This window comes from the organism of the source record quoted next, unplaced genomic scaffold, assembly GCF_019419815.1.
Source record: "Pyrus x bretschneideri cultivar Hongxiangsu unplaced genomic scaffold, Pyrus_bretschneideri_v1 Contig38, whole genome shotgun sequence".
Taxonomy (NCBI): Eukaryota; Viridiplantae; Streptophyta; class Magnoliopsida; order Rosales; family Rosaceae; genus Pyrus; species Pyrus x bretschneideri.
Genome location: NW_025999701.1, coordinates 2,516,806 through 2,541,345, shown reverse-complemented (window position 1 = coordinate 2,541,345; position 24,540 = coordinate 2,516,806). Strand labels below are relative to the sequence as shown.

General features: G+C 39.0%; 1 protein-coding gene and 1 long non-coding RNA gene across 2 annotated transcripts; one reads left to right on the top strand and one right to left on the bottom strand.

Moving 5' to 3' along the window:
* The first annotated feature begins 2,131 nt into the window (after positions 1-2,131).
* Positions 2,132-5,127, top strand: LOC125468474. Its single transcript, XM_048564275.1, has 5 exons — positions 2,132-2,741; positions 2,888-2,948; positions 3,059-3,282; positions 3,451-3,483; positions 4,675-5,127. Exons 1-5 carry the CDS (start codon positions 2,592-2,594, stop codon positions 5,125-5,127), a joined length of 921 nt encoding a protein of 306 aa, XP_048420232.1. The 5' UTR covers positions 2,132-2,591.
* On the bottom strand, positions 3,276-12,446 carry LOC125468475. Its single transcript, XR_007250861.1, has 2 exons — positions 11,790-12,446; positions 3,276-3,545 (listed from the first exon to the last, which is right to left on the bottom strand). It is a non-coding gene; the product is annotated as an uncharacterized LOC125468475 (long non-coding RNA).
* Between the last annotated feature and the right edge of the window lie 12,094 nt (positions 12,447-24,540).

The following is a 24,540-nucleotide window of genomic DNA, read 5'->3' as shown; positions in this document are numbered from 1 at the left end:
TTCCAACAGGCTATCGGTTTGGCTTGCTGAAAATGGCGATGGGTTTCATTTGCAGAAAATGGCGATGGGAAATGGGTTTGGAAGCAGCAGAGAAGCTGAGAAGAGAGAAGGTTGTTTCATTTTTGCCCGAGACGGTGCTAGGGTTTTCTCAGGGAGAGGAAATGAGACCTTTCTTCATTTTTTGTCCGTTGTGTTTATTATTTGGATATCATTGTTTTTGTTTAATTGTGTGCCGTGAGACTCACCCATGGACTCCTCTCTCCCCGTGCACCCCTGCAGTTTCCTCGCTCTTTCTTCTTTCTCTTCCATCCGTCTTCAACACGTTATTTTAAATGTGGGTAAATATTTTGTTTTTTAAAATGAGATGGAAAGAGGGAGAGAGAGAACATGAGAGTGGGACTGGGAGTGGAAATTACATTACCGTCACGTATACCCCAAGTTTCCTCACTCTTTCTTCTTTCTCCTTTTTCTATCTGCAACTCGTCAATTTTGTGATACTTTTTTGATTTAGATTGTGGAATTACCAGGAAATAGACTAAAGATTGAGATAAAGCCTTTTCAATCGACCAAAGCACGTATAATTTAGAGACTCCAAATTTTACGTCGAAAGTTTCCAGTTCATGTAGAGGAGAGAACAATATTATTTTAAATTCAAATTTATTTATTTTTGATCAGATTTTCTATTCCCTTAGTATTTCTTGGTAAATACCACGAAAGGTCTCCGCACTCAAACGGCGGGATTTTTGGCCACTAGAAAGTAGTAGCAACTCTCCCCTCTCTTTACACGTAATCAACTCTCTCTGTCACTAATGTGGGGATTTTTGTTTGGATAATTATCATTCAACAATCTCATTTGACATTCTAAACTTTTTATAATAAAAAGAAAAATACACTTGTGAAGAGTGTAGATAGAGATTTTTGGAGTGCTAACAACAGTTCATTTTGATTTTGTTTTATTTTTCTAAAAGTTTTAAATTTTAAATTCATTAAAATTAATAACAGTTCTTTTTATTTTTCTTTCTGTCTTGAATTATTTTAACTTCTTTTAATCCAAGTGGAATTTTTAAAATTATTGAAGAACAATTTATAGTATTTTAAGTACTTTCTGTTTTTTTTCTTTTTATTTTTTTTGTTGATGAAGATTTTAAATACTTTCCTGTTGCTCTCTTCTATATCTATATTTATAAAGCCCGAAAACAAAAATATGTCTCATTCAAAATCCCAAATTACCCCCTTTAATTGAAATTTAAAATTAAAAAATTTAATAATAACAAAATCAAATTAACAGAACAAAACCACCCACTATGTCACATCCCGGTCCGGCCGGGACCACTTCCCGGGCCCGACTCCATCGTAGTACGATATTGTCAGCTTTTAGCCCAGCACACCCTCACGGTTTTTTTCTGAGAACTCACACGAGAACTTCCCAGTGGGTCACCCATCATGGGATTGACCTCGCGCGCTACTCACTTAACTTCAGAGTTCCGATAGAACCCGAAGCCAGTGAGCTCCCAAAAGGCCTCGCGCTAGGTAGAGATGTGAAAATACATATAAGGATCACTCCCCTGGGCGATGTGGGATCTTACAATCCACCCCCCTTAGGGGCCCGACGTCCTCGTCGGCACACCACGACCAGGGTTAGGCTCTGATAACAAATTGTCACATCTCGGCCCGGGCGGGACCACTTCCCGGGCCCGACTTCATCGTAGCATGATATTGTCCGCTTTGGGCCCCCAGCACACCTTCACGGTTTTGTTTCTAAGAACTCACACGAGAACTTCCCAGTGTGTCACCCACCATGGGATTGCTCTCGTGCGCTATTCGTTTAACTTCGAAGTTCCGATAGAACCCGAAGCCAGTGAGCTCCCAAAAGATCTCGTGCTAGGTAGAGATGCGAAAATACATATAAGGATCACTCCCCTGGGCGATGTGGGATCTTACAATTGTTTTGTAGTTTGGTTTTATTTATTTGTACTTTTATTATTATCTTAGCTTCCGCACTATGCACATGGCTACGTCACTCTCTCGTGACGGCCAGCACGCCTTGATTTCAGTCGGGGTGTGTCACACTACATGAACAGTTTTTCTTTCTTTATTTCTAAAATTTGAAAAATAAAATAAAATAATATTATATAAAAAAAAAATTACAATGAGATGTAAAAGAGCAGACCGCGAGTAAAAGACGTTTAATATATGGAAGAAAGAAAGCTATAAACTATTGACGCGTTAACTGATAGGATCAACGGCGAAGGAAGTTGCAAGGAAGCTGTTGGAAGACGGAAATGGAGATGGAGCAATATTTGTGTAGTGTTGGTGTCGTCGTTGGAGGTGTAGTACTGACACTGCCATTCACAAGCTTGCTGCTCTCACTGAAAAATATCTTCTCCCTCCGACCCCCTCATTCTCTTTCTCTCCAATCATCAGAAGTTTAATGAAAGGTTCCTTTTTAATTAAATTGCATCTATTCTTTAAATAATTTTAAAATAGACTTAGAATTATAAAATTATTAAAAACTTTACCATTTTGCTTCTCTCTCTCTCTCTCCCTCTATATATACATACACACACACACACCGGGAGGAGGCCTTAGTGATGGAGATGCAGATGCAGATGAAAAGTTACCTGAAAGACAGCAAGGTTGGTTCCGGCGTCCGAGTAGTGACGCCCACTGACAGCAATGTTGGTGTCGGAGTCGGAGTAGTGACGCCCAATGGCACTGCCAATCACGAACTTGCCGCTCAGGTTCTCCCTCCCCCCTCCCCCCCTTCTCTCCCTTTCTCCCCTCTCTGTATCCAATCAATTAAGTTCATTAGTTCCCCTATACCAAATTTCTATATGCATCCTTGCCAACTCATTTTTCGTATTTTATTTCAACTTTCAACTTCCAGCCCTTGATCAAGTTGCGGATCGCAGCCTTGTTTTTCAAAGCTGCACATCAATTTATGGAAGGTGCGTGCGGTTACTCTAAAAAACGCAAGGCTATTGCCTGTTGGTTGGCTGTTTTGCTCGTTATGGTACAGTTATTTCTGTATGATTCTAGTCCATATACTGTTGTGCAGCAAAAGATAGTGGGGAGATGAACGAGATAAATACAACCGAGGAGGCAATTCCAACTAGGTACTACTGCTGCAGTTGTTGTCATCTGGTCACTGTGGATGTCGAAGTCGAAATCAAATGCCCTTTCTGCCACGACGGCATCATCCAAGCACGTAGGGGTGTTAACTCACTCTACCTAACCATGTCATCCGAATCTGAGCATTCTGAAAGTGGTTCAAATGGAGAGGTGCAAACCCTTTTATTTTATTATATTTTTTTTTAATCCTTTGATCGAACTTTCCTTGTCTTAGACTCTTAGCTCTTAAAACAAGTATTTTCTTCTCGTATTCGTTTATCATTCATAATTTCAAATGAACTTAGAAGTAATTTGGGTGATTACTACTCTTGATTGCAGGGCCTCGTTGACGAGCAACGCCATGTGATACGGGTATTGGTCTTGAGCTTCTGTCAGCTGGTTTTTATCCATGGGATCGGAAGGTTCTCTGTCTTCTAATAAAAAAATAGAAAACTTATAGACCTAGGAAATGATTACTTCTAAATAAATACCGTAAATAAGATCAAAAACTAATTTTAATCAATTGACTTTGTTCTAATCAGATTAAAAACTAATTTTAGTCGTTTAACTCGTGTTCAAATCAGCATTTATAGTTCACGTCATATTTAATTTCTTTTATGTAATTTACTATGTTTTGTCTTCCTATATTACCCCTAAATATTGCTATTAAATGGTTTCTGATTTTTTTTTTAAATTCAAAATTAGCATCCGCCATTTAAAGATGCAACATCAAAGGATACCTTGACTTTTTTCATGTTGTAATTTAGGCATGAAGATATGAAAAATCTTTCCAGGCACTATAATCATGGAACAAATCAAGCATAAATTAATCAAAGTCAAAATTAGTAACATACCAAGAAGGTTGAATAATTAATTACAGGGGCACAATGGGAACAAAAAGAGCCATTAAAGAGTTTAAAAACAACAAAATATGAGTTATAATAATCATGATGACATGGAGGAATAAGATCAAGGCTTAAATGTTAAAATGGTCCGTGTGTTTTAGTCATTCGATCAATTTAATTCATTGTTTTTAATTTGGCCAATTTGATCATTCTGTAAAAAAAATTATAAATTATTATAAACTTAATTTTTAAATTATTTATTTGATTAAAAATATTTAAAAATAATATAAATTAAAAATTAAAAGAAAAGTTATTCTCCTCCCAACTCCCCACCTCCTCCCTAACATTATCCCCTCTTTTTTCTATATTACCACCTTAATCATTTTTCAAATTGGAAGTTTTATCTCTTATATGTGTTATTTCTCGTTGATTTGCATTTTTATGTAAAGATAAAGGGTAATTCTATCTCATATAATTTTTTTAATGAATTTAAAAAAAAAATTTGAATGAAATGTTCTTAATTGGCTAAAAGAGGCAAACACAAGGGCTAAATTAGCCAAATCAAAAACACGGAGAGTAAATTGGTCATATGGCTATAACATAGAGACCATTTTGACATTTAAGCCTAAGATCAAATATCTAATCCTACACCAGGTTTTAATGAAAAAAAATTAGAACTTAATGTGGATCCTATTACTCACTAGAACTTCTACTGTAGGTTACTTCATCAGAATGGATCTTGTTACTCACTAGCTGCGGCATTGAGATTCTGGCATCGGCTTTTGATCAGGTTTCCTCCCCACGTTATCCTCACTACGCATTAATTGGTATGCTGCTGGCAATTGTGGCTATACTTGTTTGCATCTGCGAGCTCCTTCAAAATGCTATAAAGGAAAGAGTTGTATTGAGGAGGCGGGGAATGCTATGGTGTTTTCACTATCCACCTCCAAATAACATGCTTTTTGGTACATTCCCTGAAATTTTTGGATTAGGTCTTGCCATTGTTCAATGCATTTGCTCAGCAGTGCAGTATCATTTCAGCCGTCGCCATACTACTAGTCCTATCAAACTATCCCCTTTGCCTGTTGTATTCGCTTTCAGTTTGGTTGTTTCAAAATTAGTTCAGAGTCGGAGGTGCGCCGTTGATGACACCCTTCAGAATGGTACGTAAGCAAAGACTAGATTTAAGCGAACATCGAAAATGATTCTGAAAGACAAAAGACACATAAATTTTTCTCAGCAGGGAAACATGTGAAGTTGTCACCTTCAACTTGTTATGAAAGCTCATACAAGCTTCTATGTAGAAATATATCATTTGTGAAATCCCGTCCCCAGATTTCACTATTTAACATTACGTATCTTGTATTTCATATTCGTATTCTTAGTTTCAACGCTTTTATATTTACGGTGTATAGTTTTTTTCGATAAGTAAAAGGACAAAAATGCCCTTAATGAACTAAACAGACTTTTCGAGGATGTATTTAATTCTTACATGATTTGTCACTTTTATTTACACATTGGATAGAGATCGATCTCACGAGCGCGTAGGCAAAAACCGTTCGAAAAACGGAGTTATAACGAAGGAGATATAAACGAATAAAGTTAAGGACATTTTAGTCATTTTGGCCTTCAATTCCAGAAGGCTCCAGCTTTGTTGGAGCAAGAAGGGCTATGATGAAGCCACCTGTAACATCCCACATTGCCCAGGAGAGTGGATCCTGTAAGCCTTATATGTATATTCTCATCTCTACCTAGCAAGAGGCTTTTTGGGAACTCACTAGCTTCGGGTTCCATGGGAACTCCGAAGTTAAAAGAGTAGCACGCGAGAGCAATCCCAGGATGGGTGACCCACCGGGAAGTTCTCGTGTGAGTTCCCAGAAACAAAACCGTAAGGGTGTGGTCGAGGCCCAAAGCGGACAATATCGTGCTACGGTGGAGTCGAGCCTCGGATGTGGTAGGGGCCCGGGTCGGGATGTGACAATTTGGTATCAGAGCCAATCCTTAATTGGATGTGTACCAACGAGGACGTCCAGCCAACTGAACCCCAAACCTTTGACCAATTTCAAACCCCACGACTTGTTTTTCCCGACCCATTCCGTGATTATTCCGACGTGATTTCCGTCAGTTTTTCCATTGAAACGCCACCATCCACCACTTGTAACCTACTCAGCAACCTTCATTCTTCCATCTTCACCCAAACTCGAGGGTTTTTGGCCTCAGTTTCTCGAATAACAGCACCGGAATGCTTAGGAGGTTCTCGACAACGATTCGTCAATCCTGCAGTGATCGATGGTTTGTTTTTATTAATTATCACATACGTTGTATTATTATCACTCACACGAACTTCACAGCTTATCCGGATTCTTGTTTGCGCGGTGCACCATTCCCATGGTGTAGGCAATGATTGTATAGGTAACAGGTATGAGTAGATTATGAGAAGCCGGTAAGGGTATTAGTGCATAGATCAGATACTTGGAGCATTTAGGTTACCCCTTTATCCTTCCTTGTACTATTTCTTTTGGGACTCTCTTTTGTGCACCATGCGCTTGTCTTGCCTAACGAGCGTTGTGTTTTTTGAGTGTATAGACTTGTATATATTATGTGGGGGGTCAACCCCTTATCATATTTATTTTGGGATATTAGTTATAGTATTTCAATTCTGTGTCTTATGTCAGATTTAACGACCTATACATCCCTGTGTCACATGTCGATCCTTGATGTATGTCGGGATTGGGGTCTTTAGTGTGCAACTTATGTTGATTGATTGGATTTAGGTAGCCCAGAATGAGGACTCAGAGTTCGTTCAGATCATGGATGGAGTACTAGTAGGTACTCGGCCCAAGTTTACCATTTATAACAGCGGTGTGCTTCGTTTCGGGACCCGACTTTGTGTTCCAAATGTCAGAGATCTACAGATAGAGGTCATGGATGAGGCTATACTTCCACTTTTTTCTGTTCACTCTGGGAGTACGAAGATGTATCGAGATCTTCGTGATAGTTTCTGGTAGGGAAATATGAAGAAAGATTACCAAGTTCGTCACCCATTGCTTGACTTGTCAACAAGTTAAGGTAGAGCATTAACGGCTTGCGAGCTCACTTCAGTCAGTCCCTATTCCCAAGTGGAAATGGGAGTAAATTACTATGGTTTTTGTGATAGGCTTACAGAGGACTCGAGATCGGCACGATTCTATATGGGTTATCGTCGATCGATTAACGAAATCCGCTCACTTTCTCGCTGTTACGAAGACTTATACTCTTGAGTGACTTGCGACTCTTTTTAGATGTGATTGTTAAGTTACATGGAGTTCTAATGTCGATAATTTTCGATCAAGATCCCCGTTTCACTTCTCGTTTTTATAGTAGCCTTCATAATGCTATGAAGACTAAGTTGAGTTTCAGCACATCTTTTCATCCTCAAACCAATGGTCAATCAGAGAGCACCAGTCAGACTTTGGAGGATATGCTTCGACCTTGTGTACTTTATTTAAAAGGTTGCTGGGACAAACATCTATCGTTGATTGAGCTTGCATATAATAACAACTATTAGGCGAATATTCAGATGTCACCATACGAGGCGCTTTATGGGAGGAGGTGCAGACTCTTTTATACTGGGACGAGGTAGGAGAGCGTCGATTATTAGGACTAGAGTTAATACAGATTGCTACAGAAAAGATTTCTATGATCTGTGCACATTTATTAGCAGCTCAGAGTCAACAACAGAGTTATGCCGATCCCTACAGACGTGAGGTGACATTTGAAGTTGGAGAATATGCCTTACTACGGGTTTCCCCTATGAGAAGCGTTCTTAGATTCAGGGTAAAGGGAAGCTTAGTCCGAGGTACATTGGGCCGTTTGAGGTCTTGGAGAAAGTTGGTGAGGTTGCCTATCGCCTTGCCCGTCCCCACATTTCACTATTTAAAATTATGTATCTCATATTTCATATATGTATTCTTAGTTCAACGCTTTTATATTTACGGTGTATAGTTTTTTTTGGATAAGTAAAATGACGAAAATGCCCTTAATGAACTAAGTGAACTTTTCGAGGACGTATTTAATTCTTATATGTTTTGTCACTTTTATTTACATATTGGATAGGGCTCGATCTCACGAATGCATAGGAAAAAACTGTTAAAAAAAAATAGAATTATTACGAAGGAGTTTTAAACGAATAAAGTCATAGACATTAGTCATTACGACCTTCAATTCCAGAAGGCTCCAGCTTTGCTAGACCAAGAAGGGCTGTGATGAAGCCATATGTGTGGCTGTGATGGAACGAAGAAAAGAGAAATGAGAGAAAAGAAAGGGGGATTGCCCAATCAGAAAGAAGAGCAGGCAACCTGAACCCTAAACCTTTGGCTCATTTTAGACACCGCGACTTGTTTTTCCTAACCTGTTTCTGTGATGATTCCGACGTGATTTCCGTCGATTTTTCCATCGAAACGCCACCATCCACCACCTTTAACTTACTCAACGACCTCCCATCTTCCATCTCCACCCAAACCTAAGGGTTTTTTGCCTCGGTTTCTCGAAGAACAGCATCGAAGTCATCGGGAGGTTCTCGATGATGATCCACCAATCCTACAAGCAGCACCACCAACCACCACCCATAGTCGACTCATCTTGAACCCAGGAACAAGGCCCAAACAAGTTTGGGGGCAGCAGATCACTGGGGAAGACAAATTAAGAACACCCATTTCTAGGGATTTCGGTGGTTCTTGGTGTTTTCAGGCCACTTCTTGATCGAATTGGACCTCGGCCCAGGCATAAAAATTACTCATCTCCTCACGATCTTCATTTTGGTATAATTTAATGAATTTTGGAATTAGGTGAATTTTCTGGCGAATCGGGGTGCGCGGCCAAGGTTCTAAAAAACGCTAAGCGCTAGTCGGGCGGTGGACTGGGGACTAGCGCCTAACCGGCTAGACGAGTGCCAAGGAGGACTAGGCCGATTTAAGTAAATCTATTATATTTTATGTAAATAAGTGTGCTTATACCTAAAATATACATAATTTCATCATAAATTGCAAAAGTAGAATGACATACATATTATACAGTATTAGAACATAATGAAAACATGGGGAGGATATAAGTGTGTTCATTTAAGTATGCAACAAGTCTCTTACAATATATTAAAAAAATAAAAATGCAAAAAGAAAAGTTATCTATTTTCTGTCTAAGTGAGTCACGACCTAGGGTCTGGGCAGGTTAGGCAAGTGTCTAGGCGGTTTAGGTGGGTGCCTCAGCAGGTTTAGGCACCCGTTCTTATTTTTCAAACGCCTAGGCATTAATCGGGACTGTGGCCAGACGCCTAGCCCCTAGGCCCTTAGGCTGGGATTTTTAGAGTAGTTGGGGCGGCGTGTGGGCTAAGACACCACTTGACCTCCCTAGACTAAATTGGACGCCCTGATTCGATATTTGACATCCAATTGACGAAATTTCATCGTTTGAATATATTTTCGTTAAGGTCTGCCACTTGAATATTGTAACAAACGATGATCTAACCGTTGGATCGTCACCAAACTTTGCAATGTTATTGTTTGTAATATTTGAGGACCTTAGGAACTTACAAATTGGAAATCTAGTGGATGGATCTTACGGATCAAGTTACGTAGAGTTGTAGACCCTACCGTTGATCGAGGGTTGACTTTTTGTCAACGTGTCTCAATTTCTCTTCATTTGTTGTAGGGGGAGCATATGAGAATTTTTGATTATATGAATTATCGAAAGAATTCTAAATGTGGACTTGTACTTTGGCTTAGGCGACAATAGTATGTGACATCTTGATTATTGTGCTAGGGTGCGTTAGTGCGGACTTCAGGTTAGTGACTTTAACATATGTGATATAGTTATTACCCTGAAAAACCTCCCATGCTAGTATACTTTGTGGATACAACATGAATTTCTAAATTATGTTTTATGCTAAATAATTGTTTTTATAAAGGAAAACTAATGAAAAGGGCTTGAAAACTTTGAGTTTTAATGATAAGGATAAAATAAAGGGTAAAGTGAATAGTACTAGGATTGAATTTTTAGTGTAAAAATATGGTTTTTCGTTAAAGTGAACGGTATCATGGGCTTTTCGTTAAAACTCCCTTTTTATAAAGTTTGCCATCGATCTACTTTATGAAATATTATGTGACTTGTCTATTTGAAATATTTATGAATTATGTTTAAAATATATATTTGAAATGTTTGTTAAACGTGAGGGCTAGTAAAGGACCGTCAACCTAGTGTCACGGGGTTAGGTGACATCGAGTCTGCATCATGTAGCAGTGATACATGGATGGTCATGCTTGGTTAATCCGCGATAAGGGACCATACTATTTATGGATCATGCTTGGTTAATCCATGATGGGCGATCCTTATATCTTAGGTATGGCCATACATACATACTTAGGGGTGATCATGCTTGGTTAATCCGTGATAAGCGATCACTGCCTAACAATTTCATAGGAGTGACTCTGCTTGGTTAATCCACGATGGGGGGTCACTACCTACTTGGTTACTTTCTTAGGGGTGGCTCTGCTTGGTTAATCTGCTACGGAGGCCACTTCCTGTTTGGTTACTTCTGTAGGCTTTGGCCGAACTACGTCACTCTAGCTTTAGTTTTTAGTGTATTTATGAACGATAGTTTTGAGAATCTTTGTGGTTTGAATTAGAAAAGATGTTGGATGTCTGGGTGGCTCATTTTAGTGACTTGACTATGATTTTGTAAGTATGAATTTATATTTGAGGTTTATAAACAATGATTGATGGTCTGTTTTTATTAATTATCACATACGTTGTATTATTGTCACTCATATGAGCTTCACAGCTTATCCGGGTTTTTGTTTGCTTGGTGCACCATTCCCATGGTGTAGGCACTGATTGTACATGTGACAGGTTTGAGTAGATTACGAGAAGTCAGTGGGGGTAGCAGTGTAGAGATCAGAGACTTAGAGCGTTTAGGTTACCCCTTATCCTTCCTTGTACTATTTCTTTTAGGACTCTCTTTTATGCACCATGGGCTTGTCTTGGCTTAACGGGTGTTGTGTTTTTTAAATGTACAGACTTGTATATAATTTGTGAGGGTGAACCCATTATCATATTTATTTTAGGATATTACTTATAGTATTTCAATTTCGTATCTTACATCAGATTTAATGACTTATGCATTTCCGTGTCATGTGTCGGTCCTTGACGTATGTCGGGATCGAAACGTGACACATCATTGTTCAACAAATTATCAATTTCTTTTATGTTTAGCAGTATTAATTGTTTGGAGAATTAATTAAATTTTGCAGAAGGCTTTGAATTCTACAATTGTCCGATAACATCCTAGTCCTACAAATTGAGATGATTGCCTAAAACGGGATTCTCATGTCTTCTTAATCAATCTCGAAGATCTAAAAATAAATTTAAAAAGTCACTTAATAGTACGATCTAATAGTATTTCTCTTAACTGAAAAGTAAGAAGTCTTAAGTTATAACTAGTTCATTGTAAAACTAAATTCACCCCTCATTTTTAATATAAATAATATTATTTATTAAAAACAAATAAAAAAAGAGGTTATGACCAAAAATATAAAAAGAATTAAAAAGAGAGGTTGCCCTTGTTCCCCTGATAGTATTAATTAGAACTTGGATTCGAATCTTGTAGATAACAAATTTAATACTAAATTAGATTCTTCATTGTATATCTTAGTCAAACTCATTATTCGTTAGTGTAAAATATATCGTTGTAGTAAAAAAATAAGATTAATAACAGAACTTGATATACATATATTCCCGACTATCTGAAAAATGAAATAGAAAAAGAACTTGAGGTAAACAATTAAACAAATAAATACCTACCACATCAGGTTTAGGCCACAGCATGACGGAAATGAGGTGGGGAGGGCTCTCAATTGAGCATCCATCTTCTTGCAGGGACTATATTTACAGATCGCGTATCACAATTGGCAAAGGGAAACAATTTTACACCTTTTCAGTCTTGCTCCGTTGCTGGCTGTTTAAGATCTCAACCGCCTTCTCTGGTTGTCTCTATTGCCACCGGGGCTGTTGATCGTGTTCCCCTACTTTGGGTTCGATATTTTGGCGGAGGATTGGAGCTGGACTTGGGCTTGGAAGCAGCAGACTAGCTGAGACGAGACAAGGTTGTAGCGCTTCAGCTCGAGACGGCGCTGGGGTCTCCTCAGGGAGAGGAAAGGGGAAGGTACTGACTGCATCTGATCACGGATGGTGTGAATGTGAATGTGAATGTGAATGTGAATAGCAATATCGCTGATTATATATTTTGTAGTTTTAGTGTGTGAATGCGTGAGTTGTCATACCACTTAACTATTTGTTTTGTGTGTGAACACGTGTCCTCTTAGTGTGATCATGGAGGGTGTGAATGTGGAGAAATTTTGAGATGTGACAGAAACACAGATGGTATATCACGTATTTTTATGTAAGTGAAAAAAAATTTTATTTTTTTAGTTATTAATTTTTTAATATACATATCCTACAATTCATATAACGACACGTAATATACCATCCTATATTACGGTTGAAAAATCTTTCGTGAATGTGAAGGAGACAGCATGAGTTGTTATACCACTCTATTGTTTCGTGACTGACTTGCGTGTGAATGCAACTCATCTTTACAGAACCAGGATCCTCGTCGGATCCATTCCCTATCATGTAATCGTGTTTGTTCATTGTACATCGTGCGGTCATAAATTATTTAAAATTTAAAATTCAAATATAAATAGTACCTAACGAAAACTAACTACACGATATACGATAAACGGACACGATTGCGTGATCTCTAGGATCCCTAGAGAATGGATCCGACGAGGATCCTGGTTCATCTTTACATGGCTTGCGTGGGACCCCTGTCTCACCGTGTACCCCAGCAGCTTCCTCGTTCTGTGTGAACACAAAGTTCTATTTGGATGACTTTACTATTATATTTGTTTCACCGTGCACCCCAGCAGCTTCCTCGCTCTTTCTTCCCTCCGTCTACAACACGTTCTTTGTATTAATTTATCACCCCACCAGTTTCCTCTCTCTTTCTTACCTCTTTCGGCAACAAGTCATTTGGATTACTTTATTACGCCCTTGTTTCCTGCCTCTTGCTTCCCTCCTTCTTCAACACGTTATTTGGACCCGACCCGTGGGACTTTCCTCTTACTGTGCACCCCCATTTTCCTCGCTCTTTATTTACTCCGTATGCAACAGGACTAGGTTAGAAATAATATGTTTTAAATTTATTTTGACAAAAATCGAACTTAAAGCTTCTTATTCAACGATAAAAAAGAATATCACAAATCATAATACTAACTAGCTGCAACACGTTATTTAAATTCCTTGATTACTTTATTACTTTGATCGAAGATCCTAATTTGTATACCAATAAGTTCCTCGAGATATGTGACACTCTCAATATCCAGCATGTGCAAAGTGAGGCTCTTAGACCACGGATGTTCCCATTCTTACTGGAAGACAAAGCGAAGAATTGGCTCCACTCACTTCCATCCAATTCGATAACAACTTTGGAATGATTTGGCCAACAAATTTTTGCAGAAATTTTTCCTCCTTCCAAGACTGCAAAGCTAAGGAATGAAATAATGACTTTCGCTCAATTACAACAAGATCATTTTAAAGTTTAATTTAACCTTTAGGGAGTTTACATTAGAAAGAACATAGCCTTGGACCTGATCACAACATCAGCACGGAAATATAAGCGAGGTATCCAAACTCCTCCTGTACACTCATCTAGAAAGTACTGAATCTTACAGTGTCAACTATTTTAGATACCACAATCTAATGCCTCTTCTTTGTCCAAATCAATCGTAATGTTCTATGATACAATATCTCTGTATCTGAAATTATGTGCAAAAGAATGGTTCCCACTTTATCAAATTATTTGCAGCATGAATTTTCAGGTTAAATTTCAGAGCCATCAAAGTTGCAATATTGAAGAATCACTACGTTTATAATTATGTGTACAAAAAAATCTCTCTACTGTAAATCTGAATGTGTCAAAAATGCAAAAAATCTTAACAAATATAGTTTGCTGGGTCATCTACCGACTGTTACTGTGTAATCTCTTGGTTAGGTGCTCCAGAGGTTTCGGTATAAGCATGTTATTATGGATATGAAATTGCAGGATATGATATCCATACTCAATGTTAAGATATGTAATTTTGTATGGTCATTTACTGACTGTTTCTACTTCTAATGCATATTCATCTTGTCAACATGCACATTGCCCACTGTTTCTGCGGATTTTCGTACGAGCTGCTTTTTGACTGCTGTTTCACATTTATTTGAGTGTTTCACATTTCAGTATTCTGAATGGCTTATGCTGATTTATTATTGGCTTTACTGCGACGCTTTAGATGAATGTGTGATTCTGATTCTTTCTCTTGAATTTTTCTGGTTGTTAATCAATACTGATGTTGCTACGCTTTATGATTTAATGTGTGTTTCCATTTGTTTGAGCCCATATGAGACTTCAAATTCTTGCCAACTGTCGTGCCTCTACTTCAGTTGTTAGAATAATTAGTATGAGTTGTGTATTAGGTGGTTAAAATGGGGAGCCTTGTTGGCTTGGGTCGCTCTTGTGTGTCGGCGGTCAGATGATTCAGAAGAAGAGTTTGGAGGCTGTAAGAATAGTGAAGTAAGAAAAACCAACCTCCAAGTGAAAGACAAATCTATGGCAAAAATGAATGACACTTGTTAAGATCCTATATAGTTTGTTATAAGGTAGTTAGACAGCAGTTAGTCCTTAGCTTAGTGAGAAGGTTTTGTAACTACATATAACAGTTTGTAAACTGTAAAGAAAGTGTGGAAAAATAACAAGTCTTTTCTTCTCTCTAAATCTGGTTTTCTCTCCTGACTCTCTCTCTCTAATTTCCTCTTCTTTCTTCTGCGTTCTTTCTTCTTTCTTCGTCTTTAAGTTTTCTGCAGTTCTTACATGGTATCATCGCCGTAGGTGAATCCAAAGCTTCTGCATACTATCTGATACATATATTTCTTTCTCTCAATCCTCTGATTTGTTAATTTTTCTGAGATTTCTGGGCTCATCAAAGTCCCGATACTCAAGATACTCGTCTCCTCCACAGTTGCCCACCAACTGTTCGATAAAAGTTCGAAGTCAAGCACTCTCTTGTTGTTGCACCAATGGTTACCGCAGCGCAATTGCATATTGTGCAATCACCCATTACAAGTCTCATCTCTACTGTGTCGTCTTCTGTTATAGTCAAATTGGATGATTCAAACTATCTTGTATGGAGTTTTCAGATCAATCTTCTGCTTGACAGTCATGGAATTCTTGGTTTTGTTGATGGGTCCAAGCAATGTCCACCAAGGTTTCTTGATGAAGCGAATATTGAAGGGGTTGAAACTGATGCCTATCAGGTTTGGAAAATGCATGATCGGGCTCTTATGCAGCTTCTCATAGCTACATTGTCATCTACTGCGATCTCTTGTGTGCTTGGCAGTACAACTTCTCATGCCATGTGGACAAATCTCAAAGAAAGGTTTTCTACAATTACAAAGACTACCATTTTTCCGATGAAGACAGAGCTTCAGAACATACAGAAAGGGTTCGATTTAGTATCTGTCTATCTACAAAGGATTAAAGATGCCAGAGATCATCTTTCTGCAGTTGGTGTTCGATTTGATGATGATGACATAATCATCCTTGCTCTAAAAGGGTTGTCTGCTGATTATAATACATTTCGGTGTGTTGTTAGGGGCAGAGAGAATGGGATTTCCCTGAAAGAATTTCGATCACAGCTTCTTGCTGAAGAAGCTATAATTGGACAGTCTTGTGAATCTTCCTTGTCTTTTAGAACTGCAATGGTTGCAAGCACTCAATCTGAAAAAGGCAAAGCTCTTAGCCTTGATCACTGTTCATCTCAGTCTCAGGGATTTGACATTGGGTCTTCAAGCCAAGGCTACAGTTTCAATGGCGGATCTACTTCTAATGGATTTCACTCTGGACAAGGGTGATCTTCTCTAAATGGCTCTGAAAATCTTAATGGCAATTATGGTAATACAATGTCTTCTGGGGGATACAAAGGGACACATTACAGAGGTAAAGGAAGAGGCAGGTTTCAGTATAACAACGGTCCCAGATTTCACTTTCTACCATACAATTCTAGTCCTAGAATTCTTGGCGCCCTAAAAGCTTTTCAACACACTTGTCCTGATCATCCAAATGTGATTCCCACTTGTCAAATCTGTAACAAAAAAGGTCATGTGGCTGCAGATTGCTTTCAAAGGCATAATACATCAACTACTGGACATGGAGCAGCTATTCAATGTCAAATTTGTTGGAAGTTTGGACGCTCTGCTACTCAATGTTATCACAGAAACAACTTTGCATATCAAGGGAAACCACCGTCAGTTAATCTCACTGCGATGCAAGCAAGTCACAATCCTTCTCCATCATCTGAACAATTCTGGGTTGCGGATACTGGTGCCACTTCTCATATGACTTCAGAGCTTCCAAATCTTGACATGGCTACTCATTATCAAGGCACAGATACAATAACCACTGCTAGTGGTGCAGTTTTGACAATTTCTAATATTGGTACATCTACACTGCAAGCTCCTAGCCCTATCTTTACACTGAACAATGTGTTGCATGTGCCTAAACTTTCACAATAGTTATTATCCATATATCAACTCTGCAAGGATAACAACTGTAGATTCATATGTGATGATATTTCTCTTTGGGTTCAGGACAAAATCACAGGGAAAATCCTACTCAAGGGACTGTGTAAAGCTGACTATTACCCCATTCTGTTTAAATCTCCACAGCAGAAACCACCTGCATCATCCACATTACATGCATGTTATCTAGCCAAACCAGTTACTACAAGTTTATGGCATCAACGCTTAGGGCATCCCTCCAATAAAGTCACATCTGCAATGCTCCAACACATCAAACCATCTGCATTCACAGATACCTGTCACAACATTTGTACTCCCTGTTTGGAAGGCAAATTTACAAAGTTGTCTTTTTCTTTACCTGCAACTAAGTCTGTAACTCCATTAGAGGTTATTCATAGTGATGTATGGGTACCTGCTCTTGTGATGTCATTTGAAGGGTATAGGTACTATGTTAGTTTTGTGGATGAATGTACTCGATACACATGGATTTTTCCATTAAGAAATAAAGCAGAAGTTTTTCAAATCTTTGTTAAGTTTCATGCCTACTTAAGTACCCAGTTTTCTGCTCATATTAAAATCTTCCAAAGTGATGGTGGTGGTGAATTCATAAGTCATCAATTTCAACATTTTCTAACAACCAAAGGCATTTTGCATCAAAAATCTTGCCCATACACTCCCGAGCAAAATGGATTGGCAGAAAGGAAGCATAGGCACATTCTGGAAACTGCCATCACCTTATTGCAAACAGCTACACTTCCTTCCAAATTCTGGTTCTTTGCTTGTTCCACAACCATTTATTTGATAAATAGAATGCCTTGTATTTCCTTAAAAATGCAATCCCCTTACCAGTTATTATTTGGTCAATCTCCACCTCTTACACACCTCAAAGTATTTGGGTGTGCTTGTTATCCTCTATTAAAACCTTATAACAGCTCCAAACTCCAACCCAAAACCACAACTTGTACATTTTTGGGATATCCAGCCAACTACAAAGGTTTTATCTGTCTAGATGGGATCACAAACAAAATCTATATTTCTAGACATGTTCTCTTTGATGAAACACAGTTCCCATTCTCCACCACATCATCTGCTATACCTCAGATGCCTCCATCCACTTCCAAGTCATTACTTCATTCATCTGCACCATTCATACCATCAGTTTCATTGCATAATCAAGTCACATTACCATCATCTCATCTTCATTCATCTTCATCTCAAGCCTCAGAGTTCTTGAGTCCAATTTCATCTAGTGCCACAGATTCCTTGCCCGCATCTACAACCTCAGAGTTTTTCCAACCATAATCATGTATAGTTTCAGAGTCTATTCAACCATCTTCACTGCATAATTCAGTGTCCCTGTTACCCTCTTCATCCATAGAATCTAGCCCTTATGCTGTTACACAGTTCCCTATCCTTGATGATCCTGATTTCCAACAAGACCAACTAATTGTTGCTCTTCCCATCCATATGAATCTGCATCCAATGTAGACTCGTTCCAAAAGTGGCATTGTCAAAAGAAAGGCTTATTCTGCATCCGTGGCTTTCCCCTCACCACTTCTAGAACCCAAAACATTTAAAGCAACTGCAAAAATGAAAGAGTGGCAGTCTGCTATGCAAGAGGAAATTGTTGCTTTACATTCTCAACAAACATGGTCTCTTATTCCTCTTCCACCCCATAAAAATCTTGTTGGCTGTAAGTGGGTGTACAAAATCAAAAGGAATGCAGATGGTTCCATCTCCCGATACAAAGCACGGCTTGTTGCAAAGGGGTACAGTCAAGAGGAAGCATTGATTATGGTGAAACGTTCAGTCCAGTGGTTAAACCTACAACCATTCGATTAATCTTAGCATTGGCAGCACAGTTTAATTGGACTCTTTGCCAACTGGATGTTAAAAATGCATTCTTACATGGCTTACTCAATGAAGAGGTGTATATGGAACAACCTCAAGGCTTTCACAGTTCTAGTCATCCCTCAAATTATGTATGCAAGCTTCAAAAATCTCTATATGGTCTAAAACAAGCCCCTCGAGCCTGGAATGAGCAGTTCACAAGTTTTTTGCCAGGATTGGGGTTTCAACAGTCTCCAGCCGATCCTTCTTTATTTGTTAAACATACATCACGGGGCACGGTTCTTCTATTGCTTTATGTGGATGATGTGATTCTCACAGGGAGTGATCCCCAGTTGGTTTCAGATGTTATTACAGCTCTCACAAAGGAATTTGATATGAAGGATTTGGGAGTTCTGAACTATTTCTTAGGGCTTCAGATTTAATACACTTCTGATGGCTTATTTGTTTCTCAATCCAAATATACCAAAGAGTTGATTGACAAGGTTGACCTTCAAGATTGTAAACCTTGTGCTACTCCTTGTCTTCCCTATCACAGACTGATCAAAGATGATGGGAAACCTTATCACAGTCCTGACCAGTATCGTAGTATTGTAGGTGCACTGCAATACCTCACATTTACTCATCCTGATATCGCGTTTTCAGTCAATCAAGCTTGCCAGTTTATGCACAATCCTATGGAATCCCATGTCATTGTAGTCAAACGAATAATTCGGTATCTCAAAGGCACTTCGGAGTATGGTATTACATTTCAATCAGGACCACTCTATCTGCAATCCTATAGTGATGCAGATTGGGTTGGAGACCCCAACGATTGAAGGTCTTTATCTGGTTTCATTGTGTTTCTTGGTTCCAATCTAATTTCTTGGGCTTCAAAGAAGCAACATACTGTTTCTAGGTCTTCAACAGAGGCAGAATATCGAGCTCTTGCCATCACTGCAGCTGAGCTTGCCTGGATACGCCAATTGTTATGTGATCTTCACATTCCTTTGCACTTGCCTCCCAAGATACATTGTGACAATGTTTCTGCCATCACTCTATCCACCAATCCAGTGTTTCATGCTAAGTCCAAACACATTGAAATCGATTACCATTTTGTGCAAGAGCGAGTCACACAAAGAGATCTCCATATTCAACATGTTTCTTCATCTGATCAGTCCGCTGACATTTTGACTAAGGGCTTGTCTGCGCCATTGTGGCAATCTCATGCTCAGCTCCTACAAGCATGAGCTTGAGAGGGGATGTAAGAATAGTGAAGTAAGAAAAACCAACCTCCAAGTGAAAGATAAATCTATGGTAGAAATGAATGACACTTGTTAAGATCCTATATAGTTTGTTATAAGGTAGTTAGACAGCAGTTAGTCCTTAGCTTAGTGAGAAGGTTTTGTAACTACATATAATGGTTTGTAAACTGTAAAGAAAGTGTGGAAAAATAACAAGTCTTTTCTTCTCTCTAAATCTAGTTTTCTCTCCTGGCTCTCTCTCTAATTTCCTCTTCTTTCTTCTGCGTTCTTTCTTCTTTCTTCGTCTTTAAGTTTTCTGCAGTTCTTACAGAGGCAACATATATATTTGAGAATTTCACTTTCTTGGATTGGCTAGGATGGGTTTTGAGTTTGCAATATTTAGCAGAAGAGTTGTTATAATCTTCTATTACTTCTACTGTTCACAACATGTTATTTTCCTTCAATGATTTTTCATCACTTTCTTGGTAAATACTTTCCTTGATTTCCTTCTTCTCTTGATCAGTTATTGTCATGACACAAATATGAATGTACCCGGAGTTCTTTGTTGGCTCTTCGTCCCCAAATATGTTCAGTTGTGACATCACCTGGAAGAAAGAATGAACTTCCCAATTTGGAAACTTGCAATTTTGCACTGGAACTGGATGAAGAAAAGGCTAAAGAATGAGTTTTCTTATGTTCAAGTTTTGACTCGTCATCCCGAGGTAACTTATTTAGGGTTATACTCTTGGAATTTTTAGATCGACGGGCCCAGAAGCCCCACTCTAACGACACCAATACTGTCCCTAACTTGGTAATTATCATCTGCCTAATTCCTCAGGTGTGGAGTTTTAGCACAAAATGCCTCAGTATTAGTTAAAGTGGGGTAATCCTATTTAAAGTCACTATTTTTTACATTCTCCACCGATGTGGGATAGCCAACATGCCCCTTCATGTTTGAACTCCATTTAGTGGTTCACATGTGAAGATCCACTCATTGGCGATTGAAACTCAGAGGTCGGCTCCAATAGAATCCATACTTCTACAAATTCATTTTCCTTTGAAAAGTGTTGTCTTTATAAGTTAGGTATAATCAGTATTTGTCACAGAAACTGCAGGCGCAAAGGTTTTGAGAATTTTCTTACCGTAATGCGATAGTTCCACGATCCCAACAAGAGATTTTGAGTGTCATGCTTGAGTGTCGAAGACCCTTACGCAATGGCAGAGCCATGTTAAAGGCTGCCATCGACTATAGCCCAGGTAGCTTTTGGTGAAAAATAAAAATTTACATGTAATTTTCGTTGATTTTCGGTAACTAGCCCATCATTTATTTAGTTACTAATTCTAATTCTCTCAGTTTAATTACATAAAATTATATAATATACTTTACAAACTATCTATTTTTCTTACATCCTTTTTCTCATCCCTTCTTCTACATATATGTTTCAAGTTTGGATTTGTTTGAATTTTAACACATGTTTGTTTAATAATGAAAAATTCTTGGCTCACCTTGTGAAATTATTTTCTTGAGCTAGTTGATAGAGTGGAAAATGCAGTATCATATTTCTTTGTTTATAAAGATTTAAATCTTTAAACTGACCCACCCGATGAAAAATTCCTAACTCCACCATTGCCCTTACACTAAGAAGGCCGGTGGACCATAAGTTAGAGCTGGAACCATCAGCTTTGCGCCCAAAAATTGCAAACTTCCAACCCACCCCCTCTTCTCCAGAGCAAAGGAAGCAACTCAAGGAGCTGATGAGAATAGGCTCCAGCCCTGTACAGCCATTGTAGTCTTTTTTCAGCGCAAATTTTCGGTCATGCCTGAAGCATGGTAATTTATTATTTGCATAATTAACAAACTAACCAGTTACTGCTGCCGAAATTGCCAAAGTGAATAAATTGTGGTGTATATATTAACTCTATTTTCTACCAGCTTCGCTGCTGTTTAAGTACTATATATAGCTTAGCCAGCTGCATCATTCATCACAGAGTCGATAAAAACTCAAAAGTACCGCATAGATTTAGGGATTGGATTATATATACAAATTATAATTAAGTAGAGTGATGGCTCGGGCACGCTGTTTAGGGGTTTCCAGTACTATAATTGCCACTGCTATCTTGCTTTGCAAAGGCTCAGACGACCTTGTATTGTGCCAGTTGTTTGTCGGGGGATTGTCTTCTGAACTATGGAAGCAGTGCTGTGACTCCCTCAAGACTTTAAATGCGATGGCAAGACAGCGATGAAGGTGGTCTAGAGATAATATGCAAATGCATTGAGGACTTGTCTATTGGAGAGTTGACCTTTTGTAATTAGTTTAGTTACCTATTTGAGTCCTTGTAATCAGATTGTAATTAGGTTATTTGATGTTTCTTTCCTTCCTTGTAAATTTTTCCTCCTTGGTGAGAAGAATCATATTAGAAAATTAAGCCCCAAAGGTAAGTTCTAATTAGCATGGTATCAGAGCAAAGATCCTAGGATTTCTGCTTTGCCTGTTCCCTTAAGCAAACTCGGCCCTCCCATGGAGAACCTACCACCACTCCATGGTGGAAACAACCCCATCCTAACCGATTCTACTCGTACACTAAACACTACTACCCTAACCGACCCTACCATGAATCCTACTCTACCTATACCGCAAGTTGTTAAACATATTGTCCATCATGATTTGTCTACTGCTTCGATTGGCATCAAACTCAATAGTGCCAATTATGGAGTTTGGGCTACTTGTTTAGGAGTAACCCCCAACCACCTATCGACGATCCGGCCTTCACCAAATGGCGTACGGAGAATGTTATTGTGAAGGGTTGGTTTATCAACTCTATGGAACCCAATTTGATTGGGTACTTTCTTCAACTACCAACAGCAAAGGAAGTGTGGGATGCGGTTGCTTGCACATATTATGACAGCTCCGATTTATCTCAAGTCTATGATCTTACCTGAAAGGCTTCTCACATGAGGCAAGATGGACGACCGATGGAGACATACTATAGTGATCTTCAATCTTTGTGGCAGGAGCTTGATTATCGTCGACCTAATCCGATGAAGTGCGATACTGATATTGAAATTTTGATAAAATTGTTCAAACGGATTGTGTGTACATTTTGCTTGTAGGATTGGATGAGATGTTTGATAAAATTCGTAGTGATATTCTACGAACTAAGCCCATTCCTTCCGTCGAACAAACTTTTGCCTATGTTCGTCGGGAGGGAATGCGACAAGCTGTGATGAATACCGGAGGACAACTGCCAAGTGGGGCAGTCATGGTGGCTCAGCCTGCCACACGAGCCGTAGCTCCACCTCATCCCTGTGCCCCTGATAACTCACCTGCACCGAGCCTAGGACTGCAACCCGAGGCTACTGCCCCGAGCCCAGCACAGGGCTCGCTCTTTACTGCTAGGCCGGCCTCAATGCCCACCAAGGGTACCCGTCCTCCTCGTCCTAAACCACCCGTCCCGGTTGGTGGTTGTACTTACTGCGGTAGTGAGAAGCACGGCCGTGATAATTGTTTCCAATTGTATGGCTATCCTGACTGGTGGGAACCGTTGAAGCTTCAGAAACAACGGGAATGAGCCGAGCAAGCCAATCTCGCCACCTCCATGTCCCAATTATCTTTGATAACTTAAGATGATCCTCCTCCGGTTTCGAGTTTTTCTGACATGTCTCTAGAGTCCTCAGGTAACTGTGGTTATGTTTTTAATATGAATAGTGATGCTACTCCATCCAGATGGATTATTGACTCCGGTGCCACAGACCATATGACTTATGATCCCACTGATTTAGCTTGTGATACTACTCCGACGTAATATTACTAATGCTAATGGAGTCACCTTACCGGTAACTGGCACTGGCACCGTGCACCTCACGTCCACTGTCTCTTTACCTCATACATTACTTGTACCTTCACTAAAGCATAAATTGATGTCTCCTGGCCAAGCTACTGAACAATTGAACTGTTGTGTGCTCATGTATCCAAAGTTTTGTCTTATACAGGATATTCTCACGAAGGAGATAATTGGTCGTGGTACTAAGATGGGGGATCTCTATTTTGTGGATGATGTCAGTACAGGATGGGTCACTCTCGCCCAATGAGCTGTTGATCACAAGAGGCGTCAGATATGGTTATGGCATCATCGTTTGGGTCATCCATCTTTCAGTTATTTGCATCATATGTTTCTAGATTTATTTGTTGGTTGTTTAGTTTCAGACTTTAAATGTGACACTTGCATACTCGCCAAAAGTCACCGTGTTTCTTGTCCGCTGAATTCTAATAGAAGTGTTATTGATTTTGGTCTTGTTCATTCGGATGTTTGGGGACTATCTCCAATTACTACTTCATCTAGTATTCGATGGTTTGTAACGTTCATAGATGATTGCACATGAATGACATGGTTATATCTTCTTAAGCATAAAAATGATGTTTTTTTTTCAGCTTTTAAGACCTTCCACACCATGGTTTAGACACAGTTTTCTACCAAAATACGGATTTTGCGTTCTGATAATGGTGATGAATATGTTAATAATGATTTTTCCCATTATTTAACTAATCACGAAATTTTTCACGAAACTACCTATCCTTAGACTCCTCAATAGAACGGGGTGGCTGAGCGCAAAAATCGTCATCTCTTAGAAACGGCTCGCCCACTCTTGATTGGGGCGTTTGTTCCCCGTTCTTCTTGGGATGTTGCTCTTCAGATCGCTACTTATCTTATCAACTGTTTGCCATCCAAAGTCCTGGATTTTCTTACTCTCTTCCAAGTCCTTGCTGCCTTCGTGCATATACCGTCGGTTTTGGTACTCCCACCTCGGGTTTTTGGATGTGTTGCATTTGTTCATCTTCATAAAAATGAACGGACGAAACTTG

What these genes read in the sequence shown, in the direction of transcription:
- LOC125468474 (XM_048564275.1), top strand. Translation starts at nt 2,592, where the DNA reads ATGGAGATGCAGATGCAGATGAAAAGTTACCTGAAAGACAGCAAGGTT. An exon ending in AAAGTGGTTCAAATGGAGAG is followed by an intron (nt 3,283 to 3,450) that starts GTGCAAACCCTT and finishes TCTTGATTGCAG; the next exon opens with GGCCTCGTTGACGAGCAACG. An exon ending in AGCAACGCCATGTGATACGG is followed by an intron (nt 3,484 to 4,674) that starts GTATTGGTCTTG and finishes CTTCTACTGTAG; the next exon opens with GTTACTTCATCAGAATGGAT.